The 17323-nt window shown below is 32.4% G+C and overlaps 4 protein-coding genes across 6 annotated transcripts; 1 reads left to right on the top strand and 3 right to left on the bottom strand.

Moving 5' to 3' along the window:
- The first annotated feature begins 502 nt into the window (after positions 1-502).
- On the top strand, positions 503-2900 carry LOC25483531 (uncharacterized). Of its 3 annotated transcripts, none has more exons than XM_039826783.1 (5): positions 503-1076; positions 1332-1387; positions 1817-1893; positions 2000-2196; positions 2307-2900. In XM_039826783.1, exons 1-5 carry the CDS (start codon positions 831-833, stop codon positions 2679-2681), a joined length of 951 nt encoding a protein of 316 aa, XP_039682717.1. In that variant the 5' UTR covers positions 503-830; the 3' UTR covers positions 2682-2900. The 3 variants fall into 3 exon arrangements, with proteins under 3 accessions (XP_039682717.1, XP_039682714.1, XP_024632783.1); XM_039826780.1 differs by having other exon boundaries at positions 514-1076; positions 2304-2900; XM_024777015.2 differs by having other exon boundaries at positions 515-1076; positions 1820-1893; positions 2304-2900.
- Positions 2901-4241: 1341 nt separating this feature from the next.
- On the bottom strand, positions 4242-5782 carry LOC120575904 (zinc finger MYM-type protein 1-like). Its single transcript, XM_039826779.1, has 2 exons — positions 4605-5782; positions 4242-4523 (listed from the first exon to the last, which is right to left on the bottom strand). The coding sequence occupies exon 1, from the start codon at positions 5765-5767 to the stop codon at positions 4607-4609; it is 1161 nt and encodes a 386-aa protein (XP_039682713.1). The 5' UTR covers positions 5768-5782; the 3' UTR covers positions 4242-4523; positions 4605-4606.
- A 7-nt stretch (positions 5783-5789) lies between these two features.
- Positions 5790-7216, bottom strand: LOC112418576 (zinc finger MYM-type protein 1-like). Its single transcript, XM_039830614.1, has 2 exons — positions 5852-7216; positions 5790-5798 (listed from the first exon to the last, which is right to left on the bottom strand). The coding sequence occupies exons 1-2, from the start codon at positions 7214-7216 to the stop codon at positions 5790-5792; spliced, it is 1374 nt and encodes a 457-aa protein (XP_039686548.1).
- Positions 7217-10237: 3021 nt separating this feature from the next.
- Positions 10238-12823, bottom strand: LOC25483530 (uncharacterized). Its single transcript, XM_013612223.3, has 3 exons — positions 12652-12823; positions 10639-10728; positions 10238-10466 (listed from the first exon to the last, which is right to left on the bottom strand). The coding sequence occupies exons 1-3, from the start codon at positions 12776-12778 to the stop codon at positions 10351-10353; spliced, it is 333 nt and encodes a 110-aa protein (XP_013467677.2). The 5' UTR covers positions 12779-12823; the 3' UTR covers positions 10238-10350.
- Between the last annotated feature and the right edge of the window lie 4500 nt (positions 12824-17323).

Below are 17323 nucleotides of genomic sequence, written 5' to 3'. Positions count from 1 at the left end.
TTGTAACATGAGTTAAAAAAACTGTGAATACATGTATGAAATAATTTCTTAAAAGCATACGTTGCCTATGTAGTAATTATTTGGAATTATCAATTGAAGCTATATAATGTATCATTTAGTTCCCTAAAAAAAATGTATCATTTAGAATTATCAATTCAACTTATATAATGGAGAAAAGAATATAAAAGGGGTCCTTTGTTAAGGAGGGTCACATTTGTGGGGCCCATAGTCCCCATTCTTAAAAGTATAAACGATAGAACCACCCACTTCTTCCCCTTCCTTCCTTTCTCTTATCTTATTCTTCATATTTTTCATTTTCTAATATTTTTTTATTTCTAATTTTTCTATTTGACAATTCTCCCTCTCCACCCTGGCATCCTCGTCCGTACTCTGTCTTTTTCCATTTCCACTTGCTACCGATCCAACCGGTCACCCTCCTCACACGTGCTACCACTCTTAAAGCACCCTCACACGTGCCACCCTCAACCATACAATTTAACTACAATAACACCCGTTTGTGGTGGTGCAAGTGCAACAAATAAAAAGCCAGATAGAAACCAACCAAGAACATATCTTAGTGAGAGAAAGAAAGTGCATTAGGTGCTTTTTATTGAGATGATATAGTTTATAAATTCATAAAAACATAGATTTTCTTGCTTTAGTTTCATTAACTAGATGGGTTCTTAATTTTATTTTTTTTTACTATCATTATTTTCTCCAAAATCTAAACCCAAATTTAGATCCTTCTATAGTATGTGATTTTTCATATATTTTTTCTTCCAAAGTCTATTGTTATTTTTCATAGAACATAAATATAGTATCTTGCAACTATGAGGATCCGAAAAGCTTACTCTACTCTCTCAGATCTCAACATGATCAACCGGTCACCGGTGGTGGTGCAACTCAACGATGCTACAACTACATCACCAAAACTTTCTTGCACTCATGACTTGGCTACTGCACTCTTATCTCTCTCAGATCATCGACAGCCGTCCGATCAACGACTCCCGCCGATCGGGAAACCAACCAATGGCTGTGATGATTCCTTAAGCCAGCACAAGAAGCAAGAAATTTTGGTTAGTGAAAAAAACATTATTATTTCATTCTTGAATAATTTAATTTTTGTTTTTTTTTCGGACATTTCTTTTGTAAATTAGTGCACTTTTGTCCAACCTTTTACAAAGAGTTAGATTGGTTTAATTATTTTATTTCACATTCACAAAGGAGTAATATTTTTGAAAGACACAAAGGGGTAATATTCTTAACCAACCATATTAATTTTAGTGGATCCTATGTATGTTTTTTTTTTTTTTTTTTTTTGTGATTTGCAGGTAGAAGATGGGAGAGGGCAGGTCAAGGAAGGGGGACAAAAGGGTAATGATACCAGGTAAAGAAATGAAAAACCAAAGAAAGACATGAAATTATTATTATTATTCCTCCATGAATATCTCATAGTAAAAATAGGTGAAAACATGGAAAAAATAAATAGTTACATTATTTTTTATTGAAATTATAAGGAGCACTAAGAGCTAAAAAGAAATACAACTATTAGTGGAAATATAGTGTTGTAAGTGTTTTAATTATTATACCTTCTTATCTAAACCGATAATTTTTTTCTTAAAACTAGCTACCTACCAATTTTCTCTTGAGCTGCACAAGAAGGTAGATCGAGTGGAACCAAATGCTGGTCCCCCATTTACATCACATATTTTTTTTTCATAATATTACATTCTTTTTCTATCCTTTTCTTTTTCACCTTGAAGTGTATGGTGTAATTGTGTGATATATATGTTTGTGGATGTGTCTTTTTTGTTATTAGGAATGGAAGCATCTTGAGTGCACAAACTTCAACTGAAGTTTTCTCTCCTTCAAGGCCTTCTAGTCATAAACAAGGTAAAATTTTAATGTGATATATTTATTGGAAGTATAATGCATGAATGCATAAATATATATGTTGAGTGAGTATGTTATCTATAGTGTACTATTGTCATTTATATAGATTGGAGATGGAACGACGGAGATAAAGCTTTTCCTCTAAAGAAACGGAGAGGAAACTTTGCGACGAATAGCAACGACAATGCAAAGAAGATGAAAACAAATACAAAAAAGAAGTGTTATGATAGTAATGAATGGGATGAAGAGGAAGATCATAGAGAAGAAGAGGTAGTGATGGTTAGAGAAACAAAACAAAAGAAGGTTAGAAGTTCATTTTCTCAAATTCTCATTTTTTTTTTGTATATATTCTTGCACTCTAATTTATATATTAATCCTTATATAATGTTTACAAAATTGAAATAAAAAAGAAGGTAAGAGGTGGTGCACTTATGGAAGGTTCGCGGTGCAGTCGAGTTAATGGAAGAGGATGGAGGTGTTGTCAACAAACCCTAGTTGGTTATTCTCTTTGTGAGCATCATTTAGGGAAAGGAAGATTGAGAAGCATGACAAGTGTAAGAAATAGGTCTATTGTGGCTGAAAAAAATTCTATTGAAAATCCAATATCTCAAACTGAACCTCCATCTCTTGAAAAGCTAACAAAGTTTGATGGTGAAGATAAAGATGAGAAGAAGCCGTTGATTATCGCGAAGAAGAGGATGAAGATTGGAATGGTGAAAGCGCGATCGATGAGTAGTTTGTTGGGACAAACAAGCAGTGATCTTGTGGTAGCTGAGAATAACAAGTAAGAATACTAATAGCAAAATACTAGGGATGAAAAAATTGTTAATATTTCATGTACTTCAGATTGGGTGCAAGTTCAACTTCTTAACAATTTATTTGCATGTGTGTAATTTCTATGTTATCGTTCTTTGTTCATATTTTGTGAAGTTTTGATTTGTGTTGTAATTTCTTGCGGGTAGATTATTATTAAATTTATGACATTGGACTAAAAATGCGTTGTTTGATTTGGTTTAGAATGCAATATATATATATAGTCACTTGATTAGTTATAAGTTATATATAAATTCGTAGTTTATACTTTAAGTTGACTCGATCGTGATAACGGTGTCTTCTTTGACTAACAAAACATATGCACTCTATAACACGTGATATACATTGTAATCAACAATATAAGTTGGCAAATAAACAATTCTTAATTTTTTGCTTTGTTTTGAGAATAGTCAACTCTTGTAGTTTACAACAAAAAAGACAGTCAACTCTTGTATGCACACATGGTCTCGACGATTGAGTACAGTTTCGTTATATTATAGTAGTAACAAATTAAACTATCGATAATGAGTATAAGAAAAATAGTTTGTCTTAAATAATTTCACATTACCCTTTTTTTTTAATGAATCGATGATGAGGATAAAGATTTGAGTAAATTGGAAGTTAGGGGAAGAAGAAGGTGGTGTGTTGGCAATTCAAGAAATAAAGTTGGAAGTAGTTCAAATGCTTCTGTTAGTTAACCTTTTGTTATTAGGTCAAAAAAAAATTCTAGGGTCCAACCAAATGGGGTTGTATGAGTAGATTAGATGGGAGTATTGATCTCTTCTTCTAGGGTGGTATTAAGTTATGAGTCCTTTCGAGAGACATGTTAGATCTTTGTATCTTAAATCTTAGGTATACAGAATACGATTGGGGTCCTAAACAGTTTAGATTCAACAATGTTTTGCTAAATAAATAGCCATTATCTCAAGTTTTAGATCGTAAGATGTACAGCAACATCAATTAGATATCCGGCTACAAAAAAGAAATCAATTGGGTTTTATTAATCAGCGATATTTGGTGGGCAAAGTGATTGTGGTTAATGAGTTGGTGGATCATGCATGCAATAGATCTAAGAAGAAGCGTTTTATTACGAAATTGGATATTTAAAGGAGCATGAAATCATTCAAAATTATTGAGTTGTAATATTTTTTGAATGTTAACGCTACAGAAGATGGACCAGTATGATTACAATCGAAGTTGGAGGTACGATAGAATATTTTAGAGAAGATAACTTAAACTAGATTTGAAAGAAGGAGTTTTTGGATTTCTTTCTTTCACATGGTTACACAATAATGTTAGAAGTGAGGGAGGGATAAGAAATATGTGTTTTAAATGCATGTGTATATATAAAGATTTAGAGTCCACGACATGAACAACCGTCGTATATTAATATTGTGGGATCGATGTTAATAAACATGCTTCATGCAGTCAGGGCCGTTCCTGAGAATTCGGAGGCTCGGCTCGAGGATTGAAAAGAGGCCAGTGATAAAATCAAAACGTATTTTTTTTAAAAGAGCAATGTTCTATTTATATTTTTTAAAAGATAAATACAAGGTGCCGTATATATGCGGTACACCCATAGGTGAAAATGACTACCGTATACATGAGGAACCCCCACCTAACACCAAAAGCAAGAGGAACTAATTCTAATAGGCCTAAAAGGCTAAAACAAGAGGACAGAAAATGAAACCTGCACAAAACCACCAAAAGCCATGCGCGCAGCACAACAACCAAGCAGTCACAACAACAACTAAAAACCCAAAAAGCTGGCAGCACAGAAGCCAAGCAATCACAGCAACAACAAAAAAATTGCAGCCCTATTTAAATTAAAAATGAAATCTATAAATAAAAGAAATAAATAATATAATATATAATATAAAACGAGTTTAGGTGAATACCTTCAAAACGAGTCTTCATTCACACCAAAACGAGACTTCCTACGCGCATTTACTGAAGCAAATTCATCAATCAACTCTTCGTATTGTATATTTCGCAACATAGGATTCTCAATTGCTATCATTGCTAAGCCATTAAGTCTTTCTTGTAGCATGGTAGACCGCATGTAAGACTTCAACAACTTCAACTTTGAAAAACTTCTTTCCGCGGAGGCAACTGTCACGGGAATAGTCAATAAAATTCTATATGCAACAATTGTATTAGAAAAATAACTCATGCCTTTCAAAAATCTTAAAATCTCAATAGGTCCCATTTTTTCTTCAGGCAAGATATCTTTTAGTGACCTTAACTCCACATATAGTTCTCTCCCATCAATATCAGATTCCTCATTATGCTTCAATGCTTGTTCAAATTTACCACAACAAGACTCCAAAGTCGCATTATCCAATGATTTTAAATTGTCAGAAGTAAACAAAAAACCAAAAACAGCTTCATATTGTTGGAATTGTTCAAATCTCTTATTAAGAGATACAATAGCTTGATCAACAAGGCAGAGAAAGTAATTAACTCTAAAAGATTCTTCTGCAGATTGCTCAACTGACGGGGTATTCAAATCCTCATCAAACTGCCTTTTTCTTCGAATTATGCGCCTTTGAGGAAATACCGGGTCAATATTCAATTCAATGGCAACTTCTGTAGCATCATCCAAGGGCTTCTTAAAACCAGTTTTTCTATATTCCTTAAAAAAAGAAATTAACTTTTTTATTTTTGACATAGCAACATCAATAAGCATATCATATGACTGTAAGAGCTTGCTAACCAAATTAATTGCAGATAATATGTCAAACCATATAATTATAGATACTATAAACTCAAAATCACCAAGTTCATGTGTTGCTAAAGATTTAGCTTCACTTCTTATTTTAGAATCATCATCCTTATCTGACACTTCAAGTAAAGCTTCAATAAAATTTGACATTCCCGCTCTTATAGCTTTGACACTTTCTACATGACTCTCCCAACGAGTGGATGACAATGATTTTGGAGTCAACCCTTTTAAATTATCTTTCAAAATTGTCCATCTCTTAGTAGAGTTGGCAAAAATAGTATAAATGCGTTGAACAACTCCAAAAAAATTTTTAGCTTTACCACATGAGTTAGCCATATCACACAATGCCAAGTTAAGACTATGGCAACTACAAGGAGAATAAAAGGCTCTTGGATTTATATCTAAAAACCTCTTTTGTACACCTCGATGTTTTCCTTTCATATTTGACCCATTATCATAACCTTGTCCTCGCACATCAAAGATGTCAAGATCAAGATTTTTCAATTCATCTTGTAAAACATCAAAAAGCCCTTGCCCAGTTGTATCATTCACATTCAAAAATCCTAAAAAAGACTCCTCAATGCTAACAGAATTTGAAGAAACATCTACATATCGTATTATCAAAGACATTTGTTCTTGGTGACTAATATCAGGAGTACAATCAAGTATCACTGAGAAATACTTTGCTTGCTTGATTTTTTTAATGATTTGATTTTTAATTTTAGAAGCAAGCAAAAGTATTAACTCATTTTGGATTTTAGGCCCAAGATAGTGAACATGAAGATTATCTACAGTAACACGTCTCACATGTTCTTGGACACATGGATCAAATTCATTTAACATTTCAATTAAGCCCAAAAAGTTCCCATTGCCATCTTCATCCAATTTGTCTACACAACCACGGAAGGCCAAATTATGTTTAGCAAGGAATTTCACTATTGCAATGATTCTTTTTAAAACACTTTTCCAATGTTCCTTTTCTTTCTCAATCAATTTTTGAGTTGTTTTATCAATAGTTTGAAAACTATTCATCCTTTGACGCAACTCATACCAATTAGTCATGCTCTTAATGTGTTCCAAGCCTGCCTCATGCTCTTTAAGTCTAACAAAAACATGTGACCAATCACTAAAACCCTCATTTACTAATTGACCTCTACCAATCCCTCTTTTAAAAACTTTACAACAAAAACAAAATAACCTATCAAGCTCTTTTGAATAAACAAGCCAATCTCTATCACACTTCTCTCCATTTGATAAAGTTCTAGTATACAAATTAGCCGTAAAGCGTCTAGAAGATTTATCTTTAGGACCCTTCACAATACTTAAATCTCTTACAGGGCCTTTTGTAGCTAACAACTCAATCATTTTAGACTCAAGAGAATCCCAATTTCTTGGATCAAATATATCTACACTAATGTGAATGTCATTAACATTATCAACATTTTGATTATCATCTTCATTATCATTAAGATTTTCAACATCAACATCCACAGTAACATTATCATCGATAGGAATAGCATCAACAGGAATGTCATCAATAGGAATAGGCATAGCATCAACATTATCAACAGGAATAGCATCAACATGAATAGCATCAATAGGAATAGTATCAACAGGACTATCATCAATATGAATTTGTGTTTCTTTTACAATAAATTTATCCAGGGCTCCTTTTTGGGATTCAACTAACTCAGCAATTTTTTTCTTTTTCCTACGCTTCTCAGCGCCAGACTCAAACTTTCTAATCTTAGGCGGCAATCTAGAAGGAACCAATTTAGGAGGCATAGAGGAAGATTAAATAAATAAAGAACCTGAAATTCTTCACTGTTCTTGAGCAAAATCCGCAATGTCGAAGTTGAACCACATCATTAGACATACAATGTTGAGATTGAACCATAAAATAAAATTAAAACATAATTAGTAATTAGCAACATATATTATATATAAATTCAATTATACACAGAAATTTGAATAATTTTAACAAAAACTCCCAAAACGGTATAAATATGCAGAAATCAGTGTTGTTCTCAACATTCAACAAATCTCTATCAATCTCTATTTTAGGGATTTCAACATTCAAATTAATTAAAGAGAGTTTCTTTACTTACCAAATAGTGTTGTGTTGGAAAGGGGAAAACCAATTGAAATACTTTGCTTGTTGAGAATGAGAGTCTGCTGTCTGCAACTGCAAGCGAGTTTCTGATGAATGATGATGTGAATCAGAATCAATGATGAACTGATGATGGTTGTGATTTGTTGTGAATCGGTGAGCCGTGAGTTATGAGGGTTGTGAGTGAGAGTCGGTTGAGCAATGAGCCGTGAATCGGTTGTGAATCGGTGAGCCGTGAGTGAGAGTCGGTTGTGATTTGTGAATCGGTGGTGATGGAATGGATGGAAGAAACGACGGGACGGTGGTGTGAATCGGTTGTGAACCGACGGGACGGTGGTGATGGAAATTGGAATGGGTGAGCGACGAGCGTGTAACTGGATGGAATGAAATATTTTTTTTTTTTATTGGAGATAGCATACTAATGGGTATAAAAAAAAATTTGAGGCCCATCATTGGGGGTGGCCCAGCTCGGTTGAGCTGTTTGCACCCCCTCAGGGCCGGCCCTGCATGCAGTGGATCACATAAAGAGTATGTGAACATTATGACGTGATGAAAGATATGGTTGGTTACACTATTGGGGTAAATCTCTCTTACAATGAGTAAGATCAAGATGAAATACCCTCGAACGAAAAAGTGCAACAGTTTTAAATCATGTTTGTCATGTCATGATATATATATATATATATATATATATATATATATATATATATATATATATATATATATATATTTGTATTTGTATGTGTATTATGATTAGATGTGACCCTTAACATTTGTGGAATTCGGCATATTCCCTTAGACAGTGAGAGAGTATATGTTGCCATTAATGACTCTAAAAACTATAACCACCTAAATTTCCCTAATAGGTTTGCAAAGTGTTTGAAACTACAACATGATTTAGAGATTAAAACTGTATGAGGTGCGAGTAGTTGTGTTGAAGTGACATGGAGGGGAGTTGTTTCAGAAGGGAGTTCATCTTCATGATCAGGACATTGTTAATGGAGGTGTGGTGATACCTACAACATGAGTATATATTCTTCCTTAAAGTAGGTAGATTCATAGAAGACATTCCATATAGGCTACTAGAGTTGGAAATGTTGTGTCATCAGCAGCTCTTGCCCGAGAGCAAGGCTTTTTGTATAGACCAGACGTGTATAGATTGGTTTCCTTCTCTCAGTGTGGACATATTGTTTGTTGTGGAGTAGAAACTTGTAACATTTCAGATTGCGACTAACCCGACAAACCAACATTAGTCTTTTCAGCATGTTTTGTCGTCACTCGCACATTTTTTGAAAAACTTTCCAGAAGGTAACCCATCCCAAAATTTCTCCAAGTCAAGCACGCTTAATTGTGGAATTCTTATGGAATGGGCTAGCGAATAGAAGATACATCTTGTTGATATAGGTAGTACCAAGCAATTCTTATAATCATTCCTTCAACCACGTAGTCCCATTCCTACACGGCTTCAAGATCCCTCTCATTCCAATGTGATTCAATTTTTCCTATAAGCTACTAGGAGTCGGACCACTCCCCGCCTTCATCAGCCACGAGCGTTACATGCCCACCAAGCGGAGCGTTCTATGGACTAGACGTGTATAGATTTGGTTTCTCCTCTCAGTGTGGACATATTGTTTGTTGTGGAGAAGAACTAATACCTTAAATTTTTTAGGGAGTGAACTGCTACGAGGTAAAGGATTTGACTTCTTACGAGTTGGGTCTTTTCCGAAAATGTATGAAGAGGAGGTTAACTCTACGTTGAGAACGCCGTTAGATGTTTTTTGTTGTGTTTGTGGAGGTAATATGTGTTATTGTTCTACATAGTGATGGTCAGACTTAGGTGGTTGGACTTTTGTTTTGTTAACACGAAGCTAGTGTCATAGCCTTCCTTTCGAGCCTTGTATTTTGACTTTTTGAATGTACAATGTCTTGAATTTAATTTAGTCTTGGGAAACACTGAAAAGCCAATTTAAGTTTATGTTTCAATTACCATTGAATTAAAAAGACCCCACACGTAAGGATCACCGTGCGATCAGTAGGTGTAGTTAGCCATCAGAGGGAAAGGCCTAATTAGGTACCTAGTGGATGATGCTCATTGGGTCAAGTGGTGCCCTACCTATTTAGGAAACTCACAACGGTCGCATCACTTGTATAGTCTACTAAGATAAATAAACACGACATTTATATTATTTATTATCCAACAATGAATATACAGAGGGGATTCGAATAATCCTTACCGCTGCTTACTTTTCTCCAACCAAAAAAGGTAAAATTGTTATTTTGTAAACAGATAAAAATTGCAACTACTTTTATACCGTCAAACTTACAAAAATAAATAACGAGAATTGTTCGGACGAAAGGACAATCCCTGTGGATATGATACTCTATTTACTAACTTTATTACTTGATGAAAATGACTGGCACACTTGCCATTTAGTTAATTACGATAAATCGTACATCAACAAGCCATGTGTACGAGGCCCATATATCAAAAGTGACCATACAAACATGTCCAAAGCCCATAATTGCTATCTTGTTGCTTCTTTAGTGCTTTTGCTTCATCTTTTTCTCGTCTTTCTCGTCGGTGAGTGAGAGAGATCAGGTTAGTGGTGCAAAACCAATTATACAAGGCATTCAAAATGACAAAATCATAGGATGGTATGTGCAAATTTTCAAAGTTTAGGGTGTGCAAGTTGTGGGTGGCTCCGCCCCTGATTATTTCTGTAAGTTACAATTTTTTTTTTTTTTTTTTTAAGACTCCCGCTATTAAAAACTGAAGTGTTACAAAGTTGGTATTCCTACCCCTTACCAATTAAAGTAACGTCTCAAAGTAGTTGGTGCATATACATATATGTTCATCACACTTAGAATGTGACAAAAAAGGAGGAAAACAAATTTTTTCTTTACAATCAAAGTCTCCAATACATCCTGGGAAACAAAAATAAGGAATAAATGTTACTAAGAGGAGATGAAAATGTGTGTAGAAAGTAAAGAAGAAAAAAAAAATAAAGGTTTGAAAAAATCCCAAGATTAAGAATATTTTGACATCAATATAAAATTATAGGCTTCAAAATAAAATAAAATTATATTTTAACTTAACTGGTATGACATTTACATCTTTGTGCATCGCATATCACAGAAAGAGGAGTACATACATCAGGTTTACAATCAGAGTCTTCATTGCACCATGCTATAGAATAAAAATAACAAATAAATTCTACTAAAAGGGGATGAAAAATTGAGTATAAAGTAATGAATAAAATTCTAAAATTACAAGAGAAATTTTTTATCATTGTTTAGCATTAGAACAAGTGTAGGAGTACTCTTGTCATACAATTAACTATTTAGCACATTATTTGTTATTTTTTGTTTTTTATGTAAATTGTTGCAATTTGAAATTTTTTGTGGTATGGATTTAATTAATTTATGGGGGAATAATATTTAATACTTAATTTATGTTATTAAGTGGTAGTAAAAACTTTCGTGAAATTTCTCTGTGTTTGGACAATCGGATGACTTTGACCCCTATTTAATTTTCAAATTAACTCATCAAATAACAAAATAAAATTTGTCAATTTACTTTATTTGTGATTTTATGGGGAAAAGTTATATATGTTTCAATGGAAGAAATATTAAAATTATAATAATCTGGTTGTTTATTCAAACAACTATTTTATAATGAGTTTTATTGTTAGTGGTTTAATTTTGCAGTGGTAACGGATAATTATCAAATCATTTTTGATAGAGTACAAAAAGTGATTGATCATGAATTTTATGGTAATTGCAATAAGAATGTTGCATTAATTTAATTTTGTATGCGTGGCCTCTGGTGTGATATGTAGTGAGTTATTATAAAACAATTTACTTATAAAAATCCTTGACTTTGTATTGTTGGTGGTGTATTTGAAAATAATAAAAATAAAATAAAAAAAATTCATTCTCTTAGTTTATCGTTGATTGGTGTGATGTGATTATGGTAAATGGGAGGATTTTGATTAATTTTTTTTGTCCTAGAGATGAATATTATAGTTATAATGAATGTTATTGTTTTGTGAATAGATATTGAAGGAGAAAAATAGGTTTCGACAAAGTGGTTTGAAAATTTAGAAGTGATTATGTTGTTGATTAATTGGAGACTGTGAGTAAATATTTTCTAGTAATTTTGATTAGTAGATTGATTTGTTTTTTTTTTTATTTTTTTTTTATGGACGTTGGAAAAGTTAACAAGTCATATTGAATTGTGTGAGATTTTGAACTAGAATTAAAAAGTGAAAAAAATTGATTGAAAAGATAACTAAAAGTTTGGCCTCTTGGGTGAAAGTTATTAGTGAAAGTTATATTGAATTGTGAAGGTTATTTGAACAACACTTGATAAATATGTCATTAAACAAGTTTGTGCAGAAGATTATTAGAGATGGTGATTCATTTTTACATGCATGACATAAATTCTAACTGGAAATTGAAAGGTTGGTGATAATTTCCTGTTCAGTTGATATATATAGTGGCGGAGCCAGAAAAAAATGTCAGGGTGGGCCACTAAAATTAACTATTGAAAAATTGTTTAAAGTCTCACAAATTAGACCTATAATTGAATTATTTAAATTTTTCGGATGGACCACTACACCAATTTGCGGGAATTTGGATCAACCGAAATCTAAAACCGACATAAAATTGTATAAAATCTCGCAAAATAGACATATAATTGAATTATTTAAATTTTTGGGTGGGCCACTACACCACTTTGCAGAAATTTGGATCAACCAAAATATAAAATCGATACAAAATTGCATAAAATCTCGCAAAATAGACTTATAATCGTTGATTTTTAAATTTTTCCGGGTGGACCGTGGCCCACCCCAGCCCACGAAGGGCCACTGTGTATATATATATATATATATATATATATGAATCTTTTGGAAAATTTGTACACATTTGTAGTCTTTTTATTTCTACTTAAATATCGTTAAGTGCATGTTTTGGTGTTTTTATGCATGTCAATCTTGTATTTTTAATTGTGTTTACTTCTTTTAAAATGTTTCAAATTACTCTGAATGAGTCTTAAAATAAAATGATTACATATATTTTGTAAGAGCTAATTAAAAAGAGTAATTACCTGAATGAAATACTTTGCCTCTGGGATTTAAAACTTCACCATTAACCTCCAAACATTGGGATGTTACAAAAAGAAACAAGAAAATGATGATTTCCATATTGTTCACAATCTTGAGAAGTTTAGCCATATTGTTTCTTCTATAGATTTTAGAAACTTAAATTATTTGATCACTTTATATTAAAAAAATCATAAACTCTTTTAACTTTAATTCATTACCTTTCATCCCTTATGGAGTCACAAGAAATCCTTTCTAAAACTATAGTAATTTATAAATGTCTCTTAAATATATTGAAATATTGTCTTTGTCCCTTTAACTTGTTTAATCATTCGACCTTAGCTTATGACATGTGTTGTGTTTTTATACTAACCCTTTATGATTTTATATCCTTTCATTATAAAGAAAGGAAACGATTCCAAACAAGAAATAATAGTGTTTTAGTCATAGGAATAATTGTCCAATGAGGGTACAACATAACATTCATAAACACTAGAGAAATTTGAGTGGTAGAATCATCATCATAAGCTAACAAATGTTGGGTTAAATAAGCCATGTCTCAGATGTTTACATACTTTGAAGCCAAACTACGTCTTTTGATAAAAGAAACATCTTTGTTGTGCATATAGAAAGAAGTGTTCAACAAAGTATAAGCCATGTAACTCCTCTTGAAGTTTTTGGTATAAAAGGTATGTGTTAGTTATTGAGTTAAATAAGTTTTTAGTCCTTATAAATATAGAGAATTTAATTTTTAGTCCTCATAAAGAAAAAAGTAACACGTTTTAATCCCTATAAAAATTTTTAACACATAGTTTTAGTTCCTGTTAACCTAAAATTTATTTAATTATGATTAAAATTTTAAATTTTTAAATGATTTTTTATAGACATGTTAAGAACATTATAAAAAACTCTTTTATAAAATTAAATTTTTTTAACATCTAATGAATCAAACATGACTTTATTTAAACAGCAAAATTTCAAGATAAAACTAACAAAAATTTGGACTTAAAAATCAAATTTTGAGCTAATTTTTTGCGGATGAACTTTTAATAATATTTTAAACAATTTTGTAAAATATCATTCAAAAATTTTAAATTTTAAACATAATTAAACAATTTTTAATTTAACAGGGACTAAGATTACGTGATGAAAATTTTTATACTAACCAAAATATGTCACATTTTTTAGGGTTAATTAAATAAATGGTTCCTATTAATATTTAGAATTTTATTTTTAGTCCCTATAAAATAAAATCGTACTTTTTAGTCCCTGTAAAATTTTGCATCAATATTTTGAGTCTCTATAAAAAATTTCCATCAACACTTTTTTTTCTCTAAAATGCTAAAGGAAAATGTCACAGACTAAATAGTGTGATTTTATTTTGTACGGACTAAAAACAAAATTCTAAATATTTATAAAAATCATTTACTTAATTAACCTTTTTTTGTGGGGACTAAAAACAAAATTAATTATATTTTTATTGACCAACAACTTATTTAATAATTTATGTATATCTATGCCAACTTGGAAAAAGTTATGGTGCATAAGCCATTTCCTTATGCGCCGTGCATAAACACTTCACAACCATCAAATTTCTTTCATTTTGTGTTTGTCATTTCTCTCTCTACTCTTTTGAAAAACAGATTTTCTCTCACTCTCTCTCTAAGAAACCAATCTGGGATGAAGCTTCATCTTTTACACACCTTCGGCGCGGTGGCCGGCCGCCCTAGGGCATCGGCGCGGCCGCCAGAGTAGTAGGAAATGGCTCCGATTTCAAAAAAAAAAAATTCACTTTTAAAATTCCTTTTCCTTCTATAATCCAAATCCGGACTCGGTTTTCAAAGATAAACAACCAAACAGTGTAGATCTAGGTTTTAACTTTGTTCTCATTCCTTTCGTTTCCGTTCGGTTTCCTTCTTCTTCTTCTGCTTCTTCGCCGCCGCTTTCTTCTCTGCTTTCTTTGCTTCCCTTCTCTGTTGTCTCGCTAGCTTCTTCTTCGTGTTCCTGGGGAGTTCTGAAGTGGGTTGTGATGGTTCTGGGTTTGGAGGTGGAACTGTGGATTCGGGTTCGTGATTTTCACCATAATTGCACGAATTTCCGCACCCGTGGGCTGGAATTTATGGCTGCGAAATTGCTGGAAACCATTAAGTATATCTAATGGTTTTGGAGTACAACTGCTGGAAACCATTAAGTACATCTAATGGTTTTCCACAGCAAAATGGTTTTGGCATTTCGGTACGGTGATGATGATGGTGATGATGATGAACGACGATGTTGATGATGAGATTGAAGATTCTGGAAACCATTTCCACAACAAAATGGGTTTGGAGTACAACTCACAGAAACCATTTCCACAACAAAATGGTTTTGGCATTCCGATACGGTGATGATGATGAACGACAGTGTTGATGATGAGATTGAAGATTCTGGAAACCATTTCCACAGCAAAATGGGTTTGGAGTACAACTCACAGAAACCATTTCCACAACAAAATGGTTTTGGCATTCCGGTACGGTGATGATGATGAACGGCGGTGTTGATGATGAGATTGAAGATTCCAGTGGTGATGATGATGAACGATGGTGATGATTCAGTTTGTTTCCGCGTTTGGTTCGTTTTGTTTTATTTTGTTTGGTTTCCTTTGGGGGTGTAGGAAGCAATTATGTTGGGATTTATGCACGGTGCATAAGAATTTTCTTATGCACCATAACCGCTCTATGCCAACTTACACCTTTGGATTGGATATTTAATAATTTATGTATATTAAGACAGCAGTTGTGTCTTTGGAATCATGACTTCAGTAAAACATAAGAGATGCCACTAAGGCTATGTTTGATTGACAAAAGAAAGTATAAGGAAAGAAAATAGAAGGAAAGATTGTATGAAAGTGAGTAGAAAGTTGATGGAAAGTGAGATAATTTTTTAGTTGTTTGGAATGAGTAAAAGTGAAAAGAAAGAAAGGTGTATATTTAGAAAATTTCATTAATACCCCTATATTAAAATGTTATATATTATTTATGGGTTAGGATCAAATGACACCATGGTGTCAAAATTAGTTTGACACCAAATCTCATCCCTCATTTTATTTAATCCAAAGGCTTAAAACTATCACCAAATTAATTAATATACACCAAATACTCTCTATCACCTAATTAAGAAAAATATCTATCATCGTTAATTTATAATCAAACATTCCATTTTTATTTCCCCAAATTTATTTGTTTCTCTTTTTTATTTCCCCAAATTTATAAATTTTCCCAGATTTCTATAATCATACTCAAACTTCTTTTCTAAACTTTTTTTATAAAATGAATGGTTGAACTCATATACCTATGGTTGTTTGAGTCATCATCACCATCAATGATATTTCTTTATCTTTATCTCATATACTCATATTTTTTTAATAATTAATTAAATTGTATTAAAAAAAACCAACAAGCTCGACAAATGATTTTTGAATTGTTCATGCTAATTAGATTATTTTGTCACTAATAGGTCTAATTTTTTTTAGAGGACTCGTTGTGTCTCATGTTTAACTGAATTAAGATTTATCATGATTTTATAAAAATTATAAAGTTAGAGTTTGTGTTTATGGCCAAAAGAAAAAAATTAGGGGAAAATAAAAAGGGTTTGAATCTACCAAAAACAAGAAGGTATTGTTTGATTATGAATTAATAATGATAGATATGTTTCTTAATTAGGTGACAGGGAGTATTTGATGTATGTTAATTAATTTGGTGATAGTTTTAAGCCTTTGGATTAAATGAAATGAATGGATAAGATTTAGTGTCAAACTAATTTTGACACCATGATGTCATTTGATCCTATTCCATTATTTATATATATAAATGGATTTTGATATTTTAAATGTATTATACATGTAAATATAGTGATTATTAATTATATTAATACAATAAGTATCTAGCATAAAGACAAAACGTTAAAAATTGCAAAAGTGTATTGTGTGAGAAATGTTATTTGGCGGAAAAGTAAGTGGGCACATGAAGTTTTACAAGGGCACTTTTGTCATTTTAATGGATCACAACTTCATTCCAAGCTTTTCTACATGGGACATGCCTTAAACAATCTTTCCTTCCTGTCTGTCAGAGAAACCAAACGATGGAAGGTACACATATTTAGAAACTTTCCCTATTTATGCTTTACGTCGTGGCTCATTCCATGGAAACAAACAGGCCCTAAATGGTCATCAACTTGGAAACCTCCACTTGAGAACAAGGCAAGCCTCTGGAGTTTCATGTATCAAATATGCATCGGGTTATACCTCCCTATACTAGTGCATTAATATCTGCACCTTAAGTTTGAAATATTACAATTGCAAAAGCAACCCAATTATGGGTCATTAACAAGTTATATAAGTCATAGAAGAATGTTCTTAAATATTACATAACCAAAAAGAAACCCAACTAGGGGGCATAATTTAAACAAGTCGAAATATTACATTTCCAAAATCATAATTTAAACATGCATCAAGTATCACTTCTTTGAAAATTCGGGGGTTGGGATAAACTCCACGAACTTAGGTTGAGTCGGACCGGATGGATCATAATTTGGATATGGTACTCTAATAACGCCTGGAGCAGTTGGATGTGTTGGTGCAGGACCCCTCACTGGTTTTTGCGTAGGCCTCTCATTTGAAATAATTGACCCTCTAATGTC

Source organism: Medicago truncatula, chromosome 1 (assembly GCF_003473485.1).
Source record: "Medicago truncatula cultivar Jemalong A17 chromosome 1, MtrunA17r5.0-ANR, whole genome shotgun sequence".
NCBI lineage: Eukaryota > Viridiplantae > Streptophyta > Magnoliopsida > Fabales > Fabaceae > Medicago > Medicago truncatula.
The sequence above is the reverse complement of the archived record's forward strand: the minus strand, read 5'-3'. Positions and strand labels throughout refer to the sequence as shown.